The sequence below is a fragment of the Sander vitreus genome, chromosome 3, assembly GCF_031162955.1.
Source record: "Sander vitreus isolate 19-12246 chromosome 3, sanVit1, whole genome shotgun sequence".
Lineage (NCBI taxonomy): Eukaryota > Metazoa > Chordata > Actinopteri > Perciformes > Percidae > Sander > Sander vitreus.
Window position 1 is genome coordinate 665,881 of NC_135857.1, and position 23,991 is coordinate 689,871.

The window sequence follows — 23,991 nt, forward strand, 5'->3', positions numbered from 1 at the left end:
ACATATTTATGTGTGTGTGTGTGTGTGTGTGTGTGTGTGTGTGTGTGTGTGTGTGTGTGTGTGTGTGTGTGTGTGTGTGTGTGTGTGTGTGTGTGTGGAGGGTCTTACTTTCCCCCACTGGGCTGCAGGGAGGCCAGCTGTGGGGGATCAGATGAGAGCCACGCTGTGTTTATGGAAAGAGTTATGGCCCAGGAAGGAGGGCTTCATAGGCTGCCTGTCTAACACACCAGGTTTACATTGTTATGCTCCAAACACAACAAAGACGTGAATGTTACATTATCAATCATATCTATATTTACAATACTTATTGCTGACATTGCCACCAATTTACCTAAAAGAAATGTAATCCTGCATTCGATTATCTAATGTACATACAGTATGTAATGTATTGAAGCCCTATGTTTATACTAGTACTCACTATGAACTTCCCCTTAAAAATTATAAAGGTCCAAGTGAACTTTATTATCCCCTTGATGGAGTGCAAATGGTCAAGGTAGTAAGACATGATCAAAGGCAGAAAAGATGACAATAATGAAATAAAGAAACTTGATAATTACCAGTTTGATACATTTAGTAGCAGCAGCATTTTGGATGGGCTGAAGGCTAGCAACTTCTGGCCTCGGTCATAAAAAAGAGATTTGCATTTAGTCCAGAGGAGATGAAATCATGTACTACTTTCTCAAGATATGACACTGTTATAAATGATGATATACCCCTGACACTTGCTTGTCAAACAAAAAGATCCGAAAGTCAGCCTGAATGTCTCACAGCGCAACCTGGTTTAAGGGGAAATGCAGTTTTGCATTATCAGCATAAACATGGGAATGTATGCTATGTTTGTTAAATATGTGGCCCAGTCAGTTGCATCATGCAAATGGGAAATTAAAGAGGACCTAAGTGTGGCCCTTGTGGTATACCATGGGCCCTCACCTCTCAACCAATCAAGAGCCTTACATAATGCCTGAGTGGAGGGGAGTAAAAGTGGGTTTACTCAAGTACTTTTTTGTTGTATTGGTTTACTTTACTTAAGTATTTCCATTTCATGCTAATGTGTACTTCACTACATTTCAGAGGGGAAACAGTGTGTCCTTTACACCACTACATTTACAGCTGTAGTTACTAGTTACTTTAAGGCTGATAATATAACACACTTTTGATTTCGATACTTAGGACATTTTTCTAATAATAGTCTAGATCTGCACTTTTACTTTGGTAGAATTTGGAATGCAAGATTTTTACTTAGCCTATGTTTTATGTTTGTATTTGAACTTTGTGGCATTGCTACTGTCAATTAAAGGGTCTGAATATTTCATCCACGACTGGCACAGTGTAAACTGATGTCCCTTCTCCACTAAAACGCTAGGCTATGCCTTATACATTTTTAGTTCCTTTGTAGCCTTTAGCGCCAGTAATCAAATAAAATCACGCTGCGTTTGAGATAGCCTGGCTCTACTTATTAGAGCTAGTATTGTTGTTATTAATATTAATAAATTAGATTCATGAGGCAGAGAGAATGGGGCGGGATCTTAACGCACAGTTACATGCGCATATAAGGGGCGACTCTAGTAGACATAAAAGTTAGGCGATTACTATGCAGCTATTTGATATTTGTAGCCTATATTGGTCTTTTTTGACATGCTTACCCAAAATCAGTTTCGGCAGCCCTGCTCTGTGATTGTTACTTGGGTAACGTGATCGCAATCTCGCCCCTCCTTGTTTTGTGGTTAAAGGGCGCAGCAGTACCCACCCACCCCGCTCCCTCTCTCTGCATTCTGCACGGAAATGCGCTCGGAGAGTGGCAACACATAGCATTACAAGGAAGGAGCTGCGTGAAGACAAGACAAACACCGTCTCATTGGAATGAGCTGTTACGGGAATCTCTTCCACAGGCTCGGGCCGCTGAACACGTGAGAAGAAAAGGGCTGCAGCATAACTCGGACATCATCTCTGCGGTAAGAAGACTTGAAAAAAGTTTAAAAGCAAAGGATCCTGGAACACACTCCCATCTCCGAGCTGAGAGGCCGTTGACAGGAGCGTGAAAAAGGCAACAGGGGAAAGGACGAAGGGAGGTAGCTATAGAGGAGAGCAAGCGCTCAAAGACAGAGTGAGAGCAGGGGCCGAGGAGGAGAGGATGGAGGCTCTGTTCCCTGTGCTGAAGAGTCACCCAGGCCCGTCAGTGCTGGTGTTCTCTCTGATGTTCAGGGTGATCCACCGGTTGCTACAAAGGCTGCCTGTGCCCAAAGTGGTGAGGCAGGACGACCTCAGCACCTGGAAGTGGAAGAACCTCTCCGTTTCAGTGGTGCACTCTCTGCTGACTGGGACATGGGCCCTGACCTGGTAAGTTTTCATCCAAATATCCGTCTATTCACCCTTCCATCCATCCATCCACACTGGGACACCATTGTCTATTCACAGTACACATGATGTGTTGTGTGTGTGTGTGTGTGTGTGTGTGTGTGTGTGTGTGTGTGTGTGTGTGTGTGTGTGTGTGTACGCGCGTGTGCGCGTGTGCATGTGCAGCAGTGACAGTCTGTGGCAGCCTGGAAAAGAAGGGCATGTTCAGTAGGGTGAGGGAAGGGCAGGGGGAGAGAATGGCATTTTTAAGTGGGGAGGGAAATACCACTGTACAGTATGAGCTGCATAAAGTTGTATAGCTATTTGCTTGTACTTGTGAATTTGTGACTCAGAAGTTTGTAAAGAAATACATTTCTTCAGCCTCCCATGCGGCCAACTGCCAGCCACAGCCTGCACATATATCAACTGGAAAAACCTGCTGGCTTAACGATTCTTGTGAAAGCATCATGAGAAACATTTTTTGGGGCAGGGACCATTGTGACTCAGCTTTTAACATTATGAAGAGGGAACATGATCATATTTATTAGGCTGTCTGCACTCACACTTATATGATGATACATTTAAGGAATATGTGAATTGGCAATAATTGAGAGAAAGTAAGTTTCCACATTCAAAAGTAGGTTTAGTGCCAAGGAAAGGTTTCACGAATGTGAAAGAGTACACTGGTTTACCAGTCACATTAGGGTTATAGGTCATTTCTTAATAATAATTCTGCCATGGTGTGTTTATACAGGGAGGAGACACAGACAACCCTTTGCTTTTTGAGGTGTGCCCCCTTTGCCAGCAGCAGTAAGAAGTGACAAAGAATAATGCAAAATCAGAGAGGAAAATAGTCCTAGAATTGTAGAAATAGTGGTATTTATAAAGACACAGATAGAAGCCAGATAGTAAATGGTTTCAAAATGAAATGATGAAACATTAATAGCACTATTTCTCCAACTACTAAAATGAGGGATATCTATTGGTCAAAAAGTTAAAAAAAATAAATAAAAAAAACACCTGCTTAATCAGGTTTATATCTCCAGGAGTGAGTTCATGTATGTCTGAGTGAGGCCAATACATCTATCCATAACATGTGTCCTTCTCCAGTGTGGTGCTTTGGCCCGAGATGTTGAGCAACATTCACTCTTACAACACCCCTCTGTCCTACCTGCTCGTCTGCATCTCAACAGGTGAGTGCTCAACGCATCATGGGAAACAACAACATTTCAGGAAAACAAGTAAAACAACTGTCAGGTTTTGGTATAAATGAAAAATTAAAGAAACGTGTTTGAACTTTTCTACAAATATTCAGTCTAAAGAGAAATGATCTTGGTTGTAGTGTTTGATGTAGGGCTGCAACAAAGGATTATTTTCATTTGGAGCTGTAAAAGAATAATCAATTAGGTGTCAACTATTTAATTAATCTATCTATTTTGATAATTGGTTTGGGTACAAATTCTCTGATGTCAGCTTGTTAAATGTGAATATGTTCTAGTGTCTTCTCTCCTCTGGGACAGGAAACTGAATATCTTTGAGTTGTGGACAAACAAGACATTTGAGGACATCATCTTGGGCTTTGGGAAACACTGATCCACATTTTTCACCATTTTCATTTTACAGACCTTACAACTAAAATCAAGAAAATAATCAACAGATTATTATTAGTTGCAGCCCTATTTTCATTATTGCTTATTTTCTTCATTAATTTATACATAGTTTTGTCTAAAATGTCAGAAAACTGTTAAAAGTGCTTAAGTTATAACTTCTTACAGCCCAAGGTAGTGTCTTCATATGTCGTTTTCTGCGAGTTAACAGTCCAAAACTCAAACATATATCATTTATGACAAAGGTAAGGATCAAATCTTCACATGGGAGAAGCTGAAACCAGCAAATGTTTGGCATTTGTGCTTAAAAAATGACTAAAATGATTATTTGATTGTCAAAATAGTTGCAAACTCATTTTCTGTCAATCTTTTTATCAACTGATCGTTGCAGCTCTTGTTTACTGCACAAGAGAGAGTTGTGGGGGATGTGGTGATTGACGGCATTTTCTCTTCCATCCTTGAATTGAGACTTGAATTTATCTTTGGGGCATAGACCGCCACCTTTGCAGTTGTTGCTTGTCAGAGGAACAACATAAACATCCATGTCTCCTCTAAATCACCACTGACACCAAAGATAAAACACAGAGAACTCTGTGGTCTAGTTGAGCTGTACTGTATGTGGTTAAGTCTCTTATGTGTTACCCTGAAAACACAAATCTGTGGAGATCAGCCCTTACAACTGCAAACAGCAGCTAGCTCCACTGAGGCCAACCAGGCCAGATACTGGAGGTCATGTTCTGTAGAGGCTGGTTGTGTGTATCATTAGGAACCGCATGTCACTCATACACAGGAACAAAAGGACTCTTAGTCACTTGAATACTTCCAGCTAAATGGGGCCTACACACTTTAATATCCGTGGTTATGCTTTGAATTGTTTAGTTGGCATCTTCTAACAATAATGATGAAGAGAGACTGTTAACTGGCAAAAAGTCAATGTTTGCATTTCTAGTTTACAAAAAGGACGTGTAAAAATTAAAAGCAGCTGTTATTTTCATCTAAACAGGTTCAACATGTTAGCAACATGTTTAACATCATCATATCTAACAGATATTTCATCCATGTGTTGTCTCTTGAAGCTGAAATTGCAACTTTTGAGCATTAATTACTTGTTATTACGGTATATCGGTTTTTATAGCGGAGTGCGGGAAAACATTAAAAGAACACACTCACTATGGTTGGAAACTGTTTACAGTGCCCAGCTCCACCTAACCTAAACTTTGAAAATCAAATGTACAGTAAAAATGCATTTTATTCTCAAACTCCTCTACGTCCTCTCCTCTTCCTCTCATACCAGTGACAGAGACAGTGTCATTTTCTCTGCCCTCTCAGGATACTTTGTGCAGGATGCAGGTGATATTATCCTGACAGGACATGCAAAAGCATCATGGGAATTCCTAGTCCATCACGTGGTGGTAAGACAGCATGCCTGTATGCCACGTTTTCTTTTCTTGTCTTTTTTAATACAATCAAGGTTGCATTTAAGGTTCAGATAAGATATCGGAGTCACTATGTGAAGCTCAGCTATAGTTCACATGTGTGTTTATAAGACTGACAGAGAAGAAGAAGAGAAAGGAAAGTGTTATTTTGTTGATTTGATTTTCGCTCTAGTTTCTAAATGTCACCAAATATATAAGAAAATAAAAACTTTGGTTGTAAGAAATATTCTCACCCTGCTTAATACCCTGTGTTATACATTAAGGCTTAAAGATTTGTTGCATATGATTTTTACTGAATACCATTTCATTATTAATGAAGTATCCAAAGAACAAACCGATCCAGAGCTGGGGGAAATAAGTATTGACACAACTGTTTTTATATGCATTAGCCCAACATATTTGGTATTTTTTGAAAACGGTGGCTTCTTCACTAGAATTTAGACTTAACTTCTGTGAGTTTGAAATTTCTTTTGATGCACGACACAAGTTTTTTTGTGACAGTTCAGGATTTGCTTACAATATACCTTAAATGGAAAAGCAATCGATAAAAGCAAGGCAAATGCAAATAAAAACAAATATAACTCAAACACAGGAGATTAGCTCTAAAAACACCTCCATCTCTCTGTGCGTGTCTCTCCTCAGGTGATCTCGTGTTTCCTGTACTCCCTCTACACTGAGCTGTATGTAGCCGGCGCTGTACTTGCTCTCTTTGTGGAGGTCAACAGTGTTACCCTCCACCTGAGGCTGTTGATGAAGCTGGCAGGCGCTCAGTTCTCCTCCATGTACCGCATCAACAAACTCGTCAACATCCTCACCTACATCACGTTCCGCATGGGCACCCAGGCCTACCTCACCTGGTACCTCATCCACAACTACACCTGGCTGACCAACGGTTTATTCTTCCTCATCTCCATGATAGTGATGGATATTATGATCCTGATTTATTTCTACCGCCTGCTCCGTGCAGACTTCTTGCCCCGGAGTAAGAAATCTGTGGGACACAACGGGACGTATAACAACAACTCCAAAAAGTTTCCCTGTGATTGACTGGGGAAGGTTTACAGACCTATAGGCTATTGTATTGTTATTTAGGATGGGAGTTTACACATTGTCTTTTTCAAACTGACACCAATTTTCGTGAAAACGGGTTCCCTTGTTGTGTCTCATTGCCAAAGAACCCCTCCCCCAAAAAACAAAAACAAACAAGATGCAATTGTTCAGAAATGTTGAAAAAGTCAGAAATTTTGCACTTTTACTCTATACTAAGATTGCTTTTTTATGTATCGTGTAAAGGAATAAGTCAACATTTTGGGATATATGTTAGTTAGTCTTTCTTGGAAAGAATTGGATGAGACAATTGATACCACTTTCATGTCTGTACTGAAGCTATACCAGCAGCCAGTTAGCTTAGCTTAGCATATAGAATGGAAACAGCGGGAAACAGCTAGCCTGGCTCTGTCCAACAATTAAAAAAAACACCCATTAAACCACACCTTGTCTTTTCACACTTTGGTTTATGTACAAATTAAACAAACAATACATGTGTTAAATAATGAGCTTCAGAGGTGCCGCTAGGCAGAGCCAGGCCTTGTTTCCAGTCAAACTGGTAATGGCTGTAACCTTCTATCTACAGACATGAGAGTGGTGTCAATCGTTTCATCAAACATATCAGCAACAAATTAAAAAAAGCATATTCTCATAAATGTTGAACTATTACTTAAACATAAACTTTAGCATCACGTAACCTCAAAGGAGTAGTTTGACATTTTGGGAAATACGCCTTTTCACTTTCTTGATTGATACCACTCTCATGTCTGTAGGCTACAGTAAGCTAAACATGAAGCTACAGCCAACAGACAGTTAGCTTAGCTTAGCATAAAGACTTGAAACAGGGGGAAACAGCTAGACTCTCTCCATACAGAGGTAAACCGCAAGATATAACGGGTTGATTCGTGAGATACAGAGGTACTATTTTGTTTTGCCTTTGGACAGAGCCAGGCTGTTTCCTCTTGTTTCCAGTTAAGCTAAGCTAAGCTGGATGTAGCTTTTGTGTACAGATACGAGAGTGGCATCATTCTTCTTGTCTAAATCTCTGCAAGTAAACATGTCCCAAAAGTGTCAAACTATTCCTTTAGTTCTTTAAAAAAAACGTGGTAAGAAATTTCCACATATTTGAAATGCAAAATTGCAAAATTGCAACGTAGTACACTACGTACTCTGTCTCTATGATGCCATTTGTGGCTGAAGGGATACTGGGCTGTAACTGAACTGGTACAGGACCAATTCAACACACAGGAACACATAAGTAATAGTCGCTTATGGTTCAACTTCTCATATTCAAAATTTGTTTATTAGGATAAACCCCTTGAGATATATCATCTCATTTTCGAGGGGGTCCCAACATATAACACAATCATTACATAACAACAGAGGAGTGAAAGAAAATAAAATTCAAATAAAAATACAAGTAGCAATACGTACATATACAAAGCAAAATATAAAACACAAGTAGGGCTGAAGCTGGGTCTTCCTGCCATCTAGCAGTCTGATAAAATTGAACTCATCAGGAAGTGGGCACCATGAGAAACCCTCTACAATGAGCAGGCAGCAGCACAATCAATACTGATATTGATTATCACCAGTAGTTAGACTTTATATGGAGTGATAGAAGAGTATCCCCACGGTGTGTACCGTATTTGCTTGTCTGCAAAATACTTTTACAGAATAGATCCATTTTAAGATATATTCCTCTTCCTCTTCTCTCCTCAGAAATGGGCATACCACATTTTGGAAATAATGTCCTTAAATATGCATTCCTTTTTTATATATTTCAAGTGGTAATACAAGTAAACATCAGTGAAACTTAAAATTCTAATATCCTAATCATGCTATAAATAATACATGCTGACAGTGTCATTTAAAAACCTAATTATCAGTACATTTCATTTGCTATTTCTGCCAAATGCCAAGTTTAGATGTGTCTGACCTGTGCTGCAGTGCCTTTACCAAGGTGCCTTTTCAATAAGAATAGAGCACAGATAATGTATGAATAAGAATGTATAGGCATAGTGCAGGCTGATATATGTTGCTGATATCTGATGCTTTTGTAAAAGCTGGGCCCAGTGGAGAAATATTGAGCCCTAACATACAGTAAGTAGATTGTGACCACAATAATGTGTCTTGTATTAAATGTTTTTTTTATGTATTTTGGATGGTTGAGCGATACCATGAATTAAAATAATATTTTAAACCAGAGGAGTGTTGATGTATATTGTAATATGTACTCTAACAAGGAGACTGTTTTACATTAATGTAGTCACTCACATTCACACCTGAGATGTCTGGTGAAGCTACATCAATTCATGTATTGACAGATCCTTTATTAAAGTAAAAGTACCAATACAACAATGTAAAAATACTCCATTTTATGTCAAAATCCCACAATCAAAATTATTTTAAAAGTGGTATAGAAGTATAATCGCAAAATGTAATTAAAGTATCAAAAGTAGATGTACTCACTGTGCAGACTGTGACTGATATGTAGAATATTACATTATTTGTAATACTAACGCAGCAATGTGCATGTAGCATTTTACTGTTGTAGCTGATCGAGGTGGATCTACTTGTAACTCACAGTTAGGTAGGTTAGTCTGTCTCTCTAAAGGGTCACAATAAATCTGAGGGGTCGTGAGATGATTAATGAGAGAGAAAAGAAGAAAAATATATTCGTTTTTTTTTTTTTACTTTTCTCTATCTTTACTTTTTTATTGGTGATGAGTCATAAGCCTGAAAAGTTAGAAACCACTGGTTTAAATTATAGGTTCACATTTTTTCAAATAGGGGACACATTCACAGACTTTTTTTCTGTGTGAAAATGTGTTTTAAAGATCAGCAAAAGCTAATATGTGCTTCATTAACAACAAGGAAAACCCTGTCGAGGAAACCTGGTACTAAACAGACTAATGTTAGAAGTAGTCATTTTCAAACAGAAGGAGGACTGTGGAATCTGCCCCAATTTCTTCTAACAAAGTTAGAAAGGGATCTCTGAGACGGCCGGTATGAACAGGAGAATCTATTACAGAGACCAAAACCTTCTCATTGTCAACATTCTACACTCAGTGGCCACTTTTTAAGGTATACTTTTCTAATACAACACAGCAATCTAATACAACTGGTCTGCCATAAAGTCTCTTAATGATGCCTATAATGTTAGCTTCTGTTGACACTAATTAGAAACATCTTTCAATATGTGACTGCTTTATAATCAGGTAGACTTTGACATGTGTTATGATTGTAAGATGATCATGTTGTTGATGTTAAATATGAATGTGAAAAGTTACTAGTAACTAGAAGAGTACAATATTTAAAATGTAGTGATATAAAGTAGCATAAAACACAAAAATTGTAGTTACAGTAAAGTACAGTAGTAGGCTACTTCAGTAAATGTACTGCTCTAAGGTAACCTGGCAGTGCTTGGTACCATATAGGGCCAAGGACCCCTTAGCTAAAAGAGGAGAAGATCTAGGGACCCCTACTACATTTACTGTATATTTTCTGTATAGAATGAAGTTGCACAAAAAATAAAATGGCAGTGAATCCTAAAGCTTAACTGTATGGCTACCATATAGGCACAGTAAGCTTATATTCAAATAACATAATTAATTAAATCATTTTAAATAACATTTTCTTTCACAAATAGACCAATTGGTCTTTGCTATTAAAATATATGTTAATGTATATTTTTTAGACATATATTAATTTTTGAAAAATTATTTTGTAAACATAATTTGGCGGCTCCCCTGCACTAACTCTGGGGACCCCCTAGGGGTCACGGACCTCCTGTAGAATATCTCTGATATAGGGATACATGAATACATTACGTTAGGCCTACATGTTAAGAATGTAAAACCCACATTAAATAATGATAATATTAGTACATTTAGTGAAGTTATCAATATCATTCTTATCTTCATGTAATGCTGTATATGTTTTACATATTGTGTATTTGTCTTCATATTGTGTAGGCTATTAATATTTTAATATTTTACAGAATGTCTAGGCCTATCAGACAGATACATTGTGGTTATAACGAGGCAGAGATCAGAGGCTTAGAGCGCCCTCTGTTGTCCAAATATTTACCTGACAGATTTTTTTCTCTTTCCTAATTTCCGATTATTCCTCATTTCCTCCGGCAGGGGACCGAGCAGAGAAAATCTGGAGAAAAGAAAAAAGAAATCCAGAGATCTGAGTCAGCAGCAGCGGCTCCAGTCTGCTTCTTCCCACTTCCGTGGGTCCATTTCAGCTCTGATCGCCATCAAAGCAACACTTTAATGCTTAGCAATGAACACACATGGGTCTCCATCTTCCAATGAGAAGCTTCCGTGGAAGGAATGAAAACGAGCCCAGACACAGAAGAGAGAGAGAGAGAGAGAGAGAAGAGTCTGTCTCGATAAGGTAACTCCTTCTGCAGCTCAAACACGCTGTTTTTGGTGTGCAGAAGTTCAATGTAGTCATCTATGTGTAACCTTTACTCATATCTTTCTTAACGTGTTACTTTACAGAGATAATAAGAGACTTAGCTTGGTGTTTGAGTGTAAAATAGAGTTGAAAAGTGTTAGTTGTATGGTGGACCAAACCAAACTCTTCTTCTTCTCCTTCTTTCCCAGACGCTTTGATGAACAAGAGGATTAAAACAGATCGCCACAGTAAGTGGATCAACACTGATCCCAGATGTCTGGTCGACTCTGCATGCGGTCATGTTCCTACACAATGGATAACCATAGTTTCTCTCATTACTGTGTACTGTTTGACCGGCCGCCAGCTGTCGATTTATTTCCAGACAGGAGGCAGACGTGTGTGCAGTTTCTACATTTGTAGGGTGTTATCTTCGCAGTACAAATTGTAAATGAATGAAGGGACATGGACGTTTCAAATACAGTTTGAATGGTAAAAATCCACTTAGCCACTGTCCTGCCCGCAAATTAGGTTCCAAGGAGTATACTAACGTCAGTAGGCTATGAGATGTAGCTGCAGCTATCTGTTGACTGGTTCCAAATAGTCTGTTTTGTTGAACGAAAACCCCAAAGATGTTCAGATTGATTGACATTTAAAATTAAATTTAGTGATTAATCTCTCTTTTATGATTACTCTTTCTTTGAAAAACTAAAAAAACATTCACTGTTTACTTTTACTCAAAATGTGAGGAGTTGCAGATTTTTCTATCATTTTAAGGTTAATATCTTTTGGATTATTCGAGTCATTTGAAGATGTCATCTTGGGCTCTTAATCATTAAAAATAGTTGTTTAGTTGGAGCCCTAGTATTGTTCTCCAAAACCCAAAGATACTCAATTTACAATCACAAATAATGATATAAAACTGAAACAAAGCAACAAATCCTTATATTTGAGAAGCTGGATCCAATGTGTTTCTTTTTGTTTCATTACAAGCTTCATCTCCTGTAGCAACAGGTCTGATGGTTGGTCCTAAACATCATTCACTGCAGTCTAGATATTATGAAGAAACAGTTCAAATGTCATTCTCTCTCTGTCCAGCTCACCACATGCCCCTCTGCCTCATTTACCTCCAAGCTTCATGTCCGTCCGAGTTTCAGCCATGAGTGTTCTTCCTCCTGTCCGAAGGGACCGTATCATCGCTCAGCTCCCTCAGGTAAAATCATTCCATTTTATTAGAGCGCTTCCACAATCCTCACAAATTCCTTTTCCTTCAAACAAATTGGAAAAAGACAAAATACAATGATAACTATTACAAGCCACAGCAATTAACAGCAGAAAAACCAATAAGAGCAAAATAACAGCAGGACAACTGAGCCGTCTTCGGTATTGCTCTATACACTGACAGCCAGCTAAACTCTCTCCTAACATCAAGACTCTGAAGACAGTCGTTCCCACGTCCACAGGTTTAATGACGTTGCAAGGAAAGTGTGAAACTGTAACATACAAAGACAGACTAATCAATTCTATGCTAGCTTTTAACATACAATATAGCCTCATGTTCAGAATGTAATTTCATCAATTCAGATATTTCCTTTCTACCGTTACACCATATAATTGACTATTAAACTGATAGTGAGTGTGATTATGCTGTACAAAGACATTTTTACATACAATATTACGTTCATTCATACGAGTGTAGCCTGTCCTATGACTTATAGTTGCCTAGCAACCATGCTACGTTAGTCACAGCACAAACGCCAGTGATCACGGACATTTCTAATATAAACTTAACACAAAATAACACTGACATCAAACTAATGATCTATGAACCTATGTAATTATTTAAAAAACAGTGAATGAATACATACCAACGATGCTACTCTAGGAATGAATGTAGGCGAATGTAACTGTAGTTGGCTAGCTACACTTACAACCATAAATCACTGAACCGTTTGTAGCGTTCGTTTACTTCCTAACTACGGCTCACGCGACAGAGCGGTTACCAGCTGAGAGTCTTAAAGTGACAGCAACGTAAATAGAGAACTCATTAATACTTGAGGCAAATTAACTTCTTACTTTTAACAGCTTACTTATAACTAAATCAGGCGGGGAGCCTGACATGAATACACGTCACCCAACAATATAAGCATAGTCCATTTACTGAAACATCTGGAGGTAGGAGAAGCACTATTTCAGTGACTAAGAAAGAGAACAGTCCCTCCTGGTTTAATAACCTTCACCTCAACCTGTTGCACTTTCCCATCTTTGCTAGGGAAAGTCTGAGTTATCAGTCCAAGAGGCCATTCATTTCTTGGTTCTTGGCTGTTCCTGAGGAGAACAACACATCCTGGCTGGATGTTTGGATGGGTGGTCTGCCACTTTTTGTGGGCCTGCAGTGTTGGGAGGAATTGCTTCCTCCAGCGGTCCCAAAAGGTGTTGGACAGGTTTTGGACCTGTCGCCACTGGGACTTGTAGAGGTCCGCTACTCCAAACTTGCCAGCAGGAGCAGGAACAATGTTCACCTTTTGCGTGAGAAGAGCAGCTGGTGTGAGTATGAAAAAGTCATCAGGGTCTGTGGTTACAGGAACAAGAGGCCTGGCATTGATGATTGCTACCACTTCTGCCATGAAAGTCACCAGCACTTTGTGTGTAAGTTTGTTTTTCAGCTGTAGAAACATTGAGCCCAGAATTCTCCTGGCAAGTCCGATCATTCTTTCCCAAGCGCCACCACAGTGGGATGCATGTGGAGGATTAAAGGTCCAAGTGCAGCCTTGGTCTGACAGGTAAGTCTTCACAGCAGTGCTCTCGATGTTTGAAGGTATCTTTTAAGTAAGTCTTTACAGGCGCCGACGAAGTTCGTGTCATGGTCTGAACAGATGTTTGACCGGCCTGCGCACAGCAAGAAAACGCCGTAGCACGTTGATGAAGCTGGATGTGTCGAGGGATTCTATGACTTCAATGTGCACGGCTCTTATGCTCATGCATGTAAAGATCACCGCCCACCGTTGGTCCTACGTGAGGAGACATGCCAAGGGCCAAACACTTCTAGACCAACATTTGTGATTGGAGGGTCTGTTGACAGACGATTAGGTGGCAGACTAGCCATTTTCTGGATGCTGAGTGGAGCTCTGAGCCTCCTGCAGGTTACACATTGGTGGATAATGCTGCTCACTCTTTTCTTCCCACCAACGATCCAGAAGCCAGCTGAACAGACAGACCCTTCTGTAAAGTGACGGCCTTGGTGGTGGATCTGCTCGTGGTGGTGTCTGATGAGCAAAACTGCAATGTGATGCTGGCCAGGGATAATCTAAGGAGTCTTTTCACTCTGATCAAGGCTTGAGCGGTGAAGACGACCTCCGACTCTTAGAAAAATAAAAAAAAAATTTCAGAGGACTGATTTTTGGTATCCTCTCTTGTTTTTGGATACATTTGATATCTTGGCCATAGACTTCCTGTTGTACAGTTTGGATTATTATGGCTGAAGCTTGACTGGATTCTTCAACAGAAAATTCTCCTTTGCAGTAATGCCAGCTCTTACAGGTGCCGTTTTCTCTCTGGGTTGTCTTACATTGACGAGCTATGTGAACAAGACGAGTCAGTGCACAACACAGGGACTTCCAAGTCGAAAACTTGGCAAAGCGTGAGAACCAAGCTGCTTGTGTGAGGCTGTAGTGCTGAAGGTGGACACTTCAGGCTGGATGTCTGGATCTAAGCTTGGATCATTGAGGTTGTAAGCGCCTTCAGAGGTGCTGGGCTCTGGTCTGGACAGGAACGTATGTCCACTCAGCCAGTTGGTGTTTTTTAGGTGGGCAGCAGGGACAGAGCGTGTTGCGTGATCTGCAGGGTTCTGATCTGTTGGTACATAATGCCACTGGTCTGGACAAGATGATCTTCAGATGCGTAACAGTCGGTTGCTGACCTAAACATAAAAGCGCCTGGTCTCATTGCAGATATAGCCCAGGACCACTTTGCTGTCTGAGTAGTAGGTTACGGCATCGAGCTGATGGTCTAGTTCTGCTGAGATCAGGTCTGCTAACCCGACAGCAAGCACTGCTGCGCAGAGTTCCAGTCTTGGCACTGTGTGCTCAGGGCGAGGTGCCAGCTTGGCTTTCCCCATTACGAATCCAACCTGGTTGTTCCCACCAGCGTCTGTGACTTTTAAGTACGACACAGCAGTGATGGCTTTCACTGATGCGTGGCAAAAGACACACAATTCTCCTTTGCTGACTGTGAAGCTGCTGTGTAGCGTCTGGGGATGGAAAGCTCAGACAGCTCAGACAAGGAGGCTCTCCATGAAGTCCAGGCCTCCTCCATTTCTTGAGGCAATGGAGCGTCCCAGTCACCATTCTCAACAGTAAGCTCTCGCAGGATAGCCTTGCCTTGACTGGCGCAACAAATCCAAGTGGGTCATAGAGGCTATTGATCGTCGACAAGACACCACGCCGGGTGTAAGGCTTCAGCTCATTGAAGACATCGAAGAGGAAACAGTCTGTGTGGAGGTTCCAATTAAGTCCGAGGCTGCGTTGCATTTGTGGCATGTCTGCATCAAGATCCAGGTCTTTGAGGTCGCTTGCATGATCGCTGGATGGAAATGCATCCATGACCTCTTTGTTGTTTGCTGCGATCTCGTACAGTCTCGGATTCGACCTTGAGAGAACATCCTGTGTCTTTTTTAACAGATCTATAGCAGCTTCAGCTGTAGGCAGGGACTTCAGGCCGTCATCTACATACATACATCTACAGAAGTTGCGCATCACAATCTTCAATGGGCTTTTCTCTGAATGCACGACATTTACGCAGGGGGTGTGGCTTTTTATGCAGTAGGCATAGTTTATCCCTGTCATCCAACCTTGTAGGGGGCTTACCAGTGTCAGATGTTGCCCTGGGAGATACCTCTGTTTTGTGGACAGAGACTTCACGCTGTCTGTTTGGCTTCCAAGCTGTCTTCTCGGTCCTAGAAGCCGTGTCTGCATGGGCGATGAAGCTGAAGCTTGGATCATTCATGATGCCAGACTGCTGGCTGACAAAGTCTACAAAGTAGGCAAATGGAGGATATGGCAACCGGTTCTGCCATTTGAAGGATGCACCTATCGATGCCCACTTCTCTTGCAGACGGAACAGGAGTTTCTGTACTATTGGTTTGACTCCTCTTGCCGTGTTGGTAAGTCTCCTTCAGCTTTGGCTGCCTGCAGTTCCATTAGTAGGTCGCTCAGCTTTATTAGCTTAGGCCCATCTCTGCTTGTTATTCTTGGAAAACTGTCAATGCATTTGAACAGAGCATTTTCTATCACTTCAGCTGAGCCATATGTTTGTTCATGCCTGTCCCACAGCATAGTCAGTCCAGCTTCTGGACGGTGGGTGTGTATTGCTCTTATCTGCTCAACATGCTCTGCTGACTCCTTGCCAAGCCATTTTAGCAGAAGATCCAGCTCCTCACTCGGTGTGTCAGGTTTAAACCACTGGTTGCATTCTGAAAGGAACGTTTCCATGCTCTGTAATTTTGAGGTTTGTCATTGAATTGGAGTAAGCCTGTAGCCACAAGCTCACGGCGTGCTAGATATCTTACAAAGTCATTTATGTGTGAGCTGCCATTACTGGGGTTTGGTGACACAGGATGGCAACAGGGAGAAGGATGGCCATTGTAACTGTGAGGTCTGAAGTGGTGCACAGGAGTAGTATGCTCGTCGTTGAACCCGATGTGTGGCGCATGCACACCTTCAACATGCCTGGTGAGTGGCTCATGAACATCCTGATCAGCATAGATATAGGCCTGCTGTGAGGTAAGATCAAGTGGAGCAGTATTATTTTGATGAGGAAGAAAAGGTCTGGCTCCAGGTTTTAGACATGGAGGTGGGATGTTGTAGCTAGGGCTCGGCGCTAACTTTGCCATGTTGCTGTCATCACATAACTGCAGTTCTGATGTTCTTTCTGTGAAGTGAGAAGTAACAAATTGTTCTGTGCGTTGTGAGGGCTCCAAAGGAACAGAGTCTATGTTCAGTTCACAACTGCGTTTTTCACCATTCATATCAACTGCAGCCTCAAGTGATTCTGCTTCAGCAATGGCTGCAACTGCCTCTTTTCTATGCTTAAGCATTTCCATAGATGCTTCCAACCTAGCCTTTTCCAGCCTTAAATTCACTTCCTCTTTGGCGTAAAAAAGACGTGCTTTTGCTGCTTCGGCTCTCGCGCTTACTTTCACTGCAGCTGACCCACATGATGATACACTGGATATTACTGACGAAGCACGAGAGCGTGTTTTTAATGAGGATGCTACTGGCTCCATGGATTGTTCTGCTTGTGTACCTCTATTATGCAGACACTTCTCTGACGCTTCTGGCTCCATGGCACACTCCAGTAGTGTATCTCTGAGCAGACACTGCTTGGCTGGTCGTCCACTAACTGCGTGTGACGACGTAGCGGTTAGCCGCCAGCTTACACTGCGTTATCTTGCCTGCTTGAGAGCCGTTGTTTCACTGAGCCGTCTTCGGTATTGCTCTATACACTGACAGCCAGCTAAACTCTCTCCTAACATCAAGACTCTGAAGACAGTCGTTCCCACGTCCACAGGTTTAATGACGTTGCAAGGAAAGTGTGAAACAACGATGCTACTCTAGGAATGAATGTAGGCGAATGTAACTGTAGTTGGCTAGCTACACTTACAACCATAAATCACTGAACCGTTTGTAGCGTTCGTTTACTTCCTAACTACGGCTCACGCGACAGAGCGGTTACCAGCTGAGAGTCTTAAAGTGACAGCAACGTAAATAGAGAACTCATTAATACTTGAGGCAAATTAACTTCTTACTTTTAACAGCTTATTTATAACAAAACAACAACAACAATGTGCAAAACACCTCACTCCCTTCCCCCCCACCCCAGGACCAATCCCTCTTCCTCTCTTGTAGTATTTTAGGAAAGATGCAGCTCTCCACATTAAGGAGGATTTCAACAACAAAGTGAAGACTGCATGTCAGGAGCAGCGTACCGGCACTGTGGGGTGAGGACAGGAACCAGCAGTCACATGATGCTGCATGTGGTGGTTTTGTGGCACTTTTTTTACTTATTGCAATCTTCTTTTATTCTTCTCAGCAGATTTAAAATCTCTAAGGTCATTGTTGTGGGCGACCTGGCGGTGGGGAAAACCTGTCTGATTAATAGGTAAGCTCAAACAGTGACTGGTGCAGTTCTGGGAAATGAATAACTCAAACAAGAAATAACTTAGGACATGAGCATAATCCTCTTTATTTTATTATTTAAAAAGTGTAGAAAATGTTAAACCTACATTAAAAATAACACACCGCAATAGACGGTGGTGGAAAGTAACTAAGCACATTTATTAAAGTACTGTACTTTACAGTTTACAGTATTTAAATTTTGTACATCTACAGAGAGAAAAATACACCTACTGTACATTTCTCTGACAGCTGGAGGTATTAGTTACTTTACAGATTAAGATTAACAAAACATAATCAGTTTATAAAATAGGATACTGTGCTGTAGATTAAACTATTCAACAGTATATAAAGTAGTAAAAATGTGTTCCACCTCCACCAGCTGTAACTGGTAAATGCTGCTTATGTTGAAGCATCAGTAATAATATTCCAATAAAACGATATATGTAATAATATAACTCTCTGAAAGGCCCAACAAGTACTTTTACTTTAGGCACTTTCTGCTGGCAAAAGACACAATCATTTTAAAGGGCCAGTTGACCCAAATTAAAAAGAAGCACATTTTCTCACTTACCGCTGGTTGGTTGTAGTCATGCAGAAAGTTTTGCTTTCATTTGTTGAGGTTTTAACTAAGCTGTTTCCATCCCACTGCGTTGGTGGTGAACACTAGTAAACACTAAAAAAAGCTAAATCCTTTTCCATAAACAGTGTCCGTGTTACTGTGAATAATCCACAGCACAGCTGTCCACAGTTTTCGTTGTAACTGTACTTTATACCAAAGAAATAGAAAAATATACAGTATTTAAGGTACTGATATAAAATCTGTAAAGAAAGTGGTGGTGGATGTGATTGGTTTAGGTTTTACTTTACTTTTTGAGATATCTTGATCAGATAAAAAATGATATACAGTATAGCATTCTTCATTTAGATGAAAAAACTGAAGACAATTTTTATGTTTTCAGGTTTTGCAAAGATGCTTTTGATAAAAACTACAAGGCAACGATCGGCGTTGACTTTGAGATGGAGCGCTTTGAGGTGCTGGGCGTTCCTTTCAGCCTACAGCTGTAAGTCTCAAGTCTTCATTATTAAACATAAAACAAAAGTAAAGTGAGTCTGCCTGATGGGACATTGCTTACATGGCTGTCTCTGTGTTGCAGCTGGGACACTGCAGGCCAAGAGAGATTCAAGTGCATTGCTTCAACATACTACAGAGGAGCCCAGGGTGAGAGATTTGTGTTTTAAGGCAGCACACTTATGAGGAACGTACTAAAGACTCTCCTCTTTCTGTGTACACAATATCAGGGGAGAAAAAGAAGCTGTGTATACATAACTGTGTCTCTTAAAACTGTTAATGTAATATTTTCTCATCTTCCAGTTGTGATTATCGCATTTGATGTAAATGACGTCGCGTCTTTGGGCCATGTGAGGTAAGCCTATTTGTTATGAGCAGATTGTTGGCACTCGTCCAGTTTTTGTTCATCCAGTTCATGTTTTGTCTGCAGACAGTGGCTGGAGGACGCCCTGAAAGAGAACGACCCCACCGCCGTTCAGCTGTTCCTCGTGGGCACAAAGAAAGACCTGAGCGTACGTCTTTTGACTGTTTTAAAGTGGACATGCCTGTGAAGATTTCTTGTGTCTGTTACTGGAGTCGAATGTCAATTGGTTGGATTGTTGCCAGCAGCACAAAGCGCTTGTGTCCCAACTCAAACCTCAGCAATGTAGTTTCCCTGTCCTTTACTTCACTGGACTCCAAATCTTTTCTGAAATGATGGACCTGCAGACATTTCTGAGACATTAACTGCATTTAAGCAGTGGTGGGAAGTAAGAAGCAGACTCCTTTTCTATTTCCAGAAGTTTGTAATTTCTCTTGAACTATTTGAGTTGTGATTCTTCCTTTACTTTATTGTGATTTTTGCACAGATGGTATAAGCGCTGACATTTGGTATTTGGTCTACTTGGATTGCTAATGCTGTGGCTTTCGTAAGAAATTAGATTACTGGATTAAGTTATTTACCTTTTTATTATTTCTAGAGGGCTTCTCTTGTCCTTCCTGAGTCACTCCCTTGCAGTGCAGGACATTGTAATGGCCATCTTTAATTTATTCTACCTTTTTAATAGACTAAACCATTGATCAATGAAGCAAGAAATTATATTGAAAACAATTCTTAGTTGCAGATCTTTTGTGTTTGACTTGATTACATGATATCTAACTTTGTCTGCTCTGCTTTCTCGGACAGTCTCCTGCTCAGTATTCTCAGATCGAACAAGATGCTCTCAAACTAGCACAAGAGATCAGAGCAGAGTATTGGGCTGTGTCGTCACTCACAGGTGAGTGTTTTCTATTTAAATACAGTAACATGACAAGTGTCAGCAACCCCACCCTTGGCTGAGGGACTGTTTGAATGGTATTAGTTAAGGTCAGAAAAGGGGGAGAATAGTCTGATTGAAGACATTACTAACTGCATTTAAGCAGTGGTGGGATGTAAGAGGCTTACTCCTTTTCTATTTCCTAGTTTCATATTTACTAGTTTGTAATGTATCTTGAACTATTTGAGTTGTTTGGGGGAAAAGCAGAGAAGGGTCTTTAATTTTTCCATGCCCCAGATTTATGTTTTACTCCATTTTATTGTGAAAAACCTTGTACTGTATGCACCATTGATCATAAAGGTACGACAATGTAAAAATAAGCAGAGTCTCCCTTTAACTACGACTCCCAAGGTGCATTTCGGCAAGAAACAACAGATCAGAGGTTTCAATTTTGTCACTAAAAATGACTATGTTAAGAAAACAGATTATATAATGTACAGACTTAACTTTTCAATTTTGGGGTCAACTTTGGTTGAATTCAGCAACTTCTGACGAATTTTGAATTGGCTACCGCTGACTGGATTCTTCTCTGTGGCATCGGCAGCTGAGGCTAATGGGCATTCTGGTATTTAGGGCCATCCACATGCTGAACTGACGGAGAAATCATGATCTCTCAGAAACAAAGTTGAGATGATTAAAACTGGTGGGCCTAATGTAAATCTACAGGATCGTTTCATTATCTGGGACATCTTGTGTTTTCATGTTAAGCAACACTGAGGATATGGTTGAGAGAACACATTTCATGGGAAAACAAAATGTATTTAGTAGCTCTTCAATAACGTCACAAACTGTTTGTTACGATTACCACATATTTGGCAATTGCTAATTCTAAGTTTCATACAGCCCAAATACAAGTTGTTGTTACATTATCACTTTAAATCAGGGATGAGTTGAGAAATTAGGGAGGAAGGTCTGACAGTTTTTTTTCTACATCAGTTGGAAGATCAGAAGCTAATATTAATAGTCCTGGAGAGGGTCTTGCTTTAAAAAAAAAAAGTGTCAAAGTTTCAGCCCTCCCCTCCACATTAGTAAGAAACTGTATGGAAATTATTAATCTATATTTCCTCGATGCTGTAGGGGAAAATGTCAAAGAGTTTTTCTTTCGAGTTGCATCATTGGCATTCGAGACCAACGTTCTTGCGGAGTTGGAGAAAAGTGGATCGAGGCAAATTGGGGGCATCGTCAGTGAGTATCCAAACTCATCTCTTTGTGGTCATGAAAACCATCCCATCTGTCACATAGTTTTAACACCCAGCTGTTTGTTTGTTCCAGGAATTAACAGCACCTCAAACAATGTGTACGCTTCATCGAAGAAGAAGCAGCCGAACTGCTGCCAGTAAGGATGGAAGCAGGAGTAAAAAGTCAAAAGTAAAGACTGAAATGAAGAAAATGACTGGAGGGATTTCTGTGGTCAAAGCAGGAGGAGGGAGGCTGGAGTTTTAAGTTTAGTTTTTCCTGGCTTAGAACGAGTTTTCCTCTGTGGGATGTGGATTCTTGTGGCGTTGCTCAGTTTAACTTGTCTGGAGCTACAGAGTGACACAGCAATTCCACAAAAATGACCTGTTCTGGTACTGCAGAGATGCCAAAGAATGACTGTGGATGTTTTTTAATATGTTGTATGTGTGGGAGCTGCTGTAGTTTGCAAATTAAGATTTTTCTTCACACTAATACTGTTTTAAATGACTGTTTTTACTTGGTACTTAATCCTCTTTTCATAATATTGTAGATCAGACATTCCCAACCTTTCTGTAAGAAGTAAGACTATGCAAATAACAAGAAAAAAGCAAAGATTTGAAAATGTTTTTTCTGCTTTCCTATCCTGTTAATCATTTTCCAACCCCTCAGATTAATCTTGTGATGCTTGCCATGCCTCATAGGTACTGCTTTTTGCTTTTTGTTTACAATCAACTCAATGACTGAATTTGGATTATCATGTTTATATCAAAAACTTAAATAATGCGTATGGATATTTCACCATTCTTTCTTTAGATTTTCTCATGGTTTAATAAAAATATATTTAAAAAAAAAAGTTTACAATGAAGAACAATTATTTAGTTGAAATCACAGTATAGCTTGCTGTTTAACAAAGACAGATTTCACTATTTCTTTATGTTACGGCTGCAGATGAAAAGGTTTCTATTCAGACAAAACTTTTTTGGGCCAATGTCAGCCATAGAAAATACTATTAATGCTACTATTCTTTGTTAAAAATGCCCAGCTGTTGCGCAACTGGCTGCAATGAAAGGCCGGGAAGCGGAAAAAGATTTCACAAGTTCCCCCGTGAACCAAAAAGGCAAAGTATGGGAGCTGAAGGTGAAAAGGGCTGGAGAGCAGGGACTACTTATTATTGTGTGATGTCAGTTTCTCTCTTCGACTTATGACTTATAATAACAAATTACATAGGACATATATAGTAATACCATCGTTAATATGTACCATGCTGTCAGAAAAGTTCTACCACTGCTTAAGAAATGAATGAAGTTTGGGACGGCCTCCAGCTCACCCAGTGAGAGCGTTTGACCCATGTAGGCTGAGTCCTGCAGCGGCACGGGTTTGAATCGGACCTGCTGCCCTTTGCTGCGTGTCATCCCCCATCTCTCTCCCCCTTTCATGTCTATCCACTGTCACCATAATAAAGGGAAAAGCCCCAAAAAATAATCTTAAAAAAAGATTAGAAGAAGTGAATTAAGTTTGAAGTTAGCCAGGCCTTATGCTAGCGTTAGCTTTTTCGCTAGCACTCCATGTACCTACATGCTTAGAAAGGCTTGTGATCTTGCTATAGTCATGACTTGAATTTAAGCTAGTCTGACTTCAATTGTCATCTGTAACTCAGATGTAATATACTGTGTGATGGCAGGTCATTTATGTCGATTTAGATCACCAAATATTAATACATAACTTTGCCTCGGTTACTACTAAGTTATTATTACTAGCGTGATAACGTTACGGTCCTGTTCTACCGCGATTTACACCTGACCAAAACACACTTTTTACCCGTATGCTGTCAGTCACATTATCATCAGAATCATCAGAATCACATAACGTCTTAGGCTACGATATGGGAAGGGTTTATCGATGTCTGTTAATAATAATAATAATAATAATAGCCTAACAATGCAGTACATTACAATGCAGCACTAGTTACAGTTACAATTTTCGCCATTGAGTAAGTTTAACCTGTCCTCGGCGATGGATGAACTACGAAAGGTTATGTCAGGACTCGGGAGACTGAAGAGAAAAAGAAAGGTAAATACTGCTCAGAAACTTATTAGGCGACGTGGTCACTCACTACAATGAACATTTTTTAGAGGCCCATTTCATGATATAGAAGGTAAATATACACTGGAATATTTTCGTAAGGTCCTTTTACATATTGACAAACATTGATAATAATATGTATATGCCTGTTTATGGTGAAAATAAGCGATTTATTACAAGATAGCATATTTGTCCCATAGGGTTACACTGTAGAGTCATCTGACGATGGTATCCAATATGGCGGCCATGATTTGAGTTGGCCAAACTCTCTCTATATACGGCTCTGCCCCAAACCAAATCTATGACATTCCCCTTCCATAAACCAGATGCCCTCTGCCATCAACTCCCATTAACACTAGAGGG

At 40.3% G+C, this 23,991-nt stretch overlaps 2 protein-coding genes across 3 annotated transcripts; both read left to right on the plus strand.

Moving 5' to 3' along the window:
* The first annotated feature begins 1,749 nt into the window (after positions 1-1,749).
* tlcd1 (TLC domain containing 1) lies at positions 1,750-8,632 on the plus strand. Its single transcript, XM_078245491.1, has 4 exons — positions 1,750-2,337; positions 3,445-3,527; positions 5,271-5,353; positions 6,020-8,632. The coding sequence occupies exons 1-4, from the start codon at positions 2,132-2,134 to the stop codon at positions 6,422-6,424; spliced, it is 777 nt and encodes a 258-aa protein (XP_078101617.1). The 5' UTR covers positions 1,750-2,131; the 3' UTR covers positions 6,425-8,632.
* Positions 8,633-10,569: 1,937 nt separating this feature from the next.
* On the plus strand, positions 10,570-22,399 carry LOC144514346 (ras-related protein Rab-34-like). 2 transcript variants are annotated; one of them, XM_078245492.1, is made up of 12 exons: positions 10,570-10,831; positions 11,044-11,082; positions 11,930-12,044; positions 17,737-17,828; positions 17,921-17,989; positions 18,966-19,067; positions 19,161-19,225; positions 19,379-19,430; positions 19,506-19,587; positions 20,241-20,331; positions 21,448-21,555; positions 21,643-22,399. In XM_078245492.1, the coding sequence occupies exons 3-12, from the start codon at positions 11,970-11,972 to the stop codon at positions 21,708-21,710; spliced, it is 804 nt and encodes a 267-aa protein (XP_078101618.1). In that variant the 5' UTR covers positions 10,570-10,831; positions 11,044-11,082; positions 11,930-11,969; the 3' UTR covers positions 21,711-22,399. The 2 variants fall into 2 exon arrangements, with proteins under 2 accessions (XP_078101618.1, XP_078101624.1); XM_078245498.1 differs by having other exon boundaries at positions 10,572-10,831; positions 17,924-17,989.
* Positions 22,400-23,991: the final 1,592 nt, after the last annotated feature.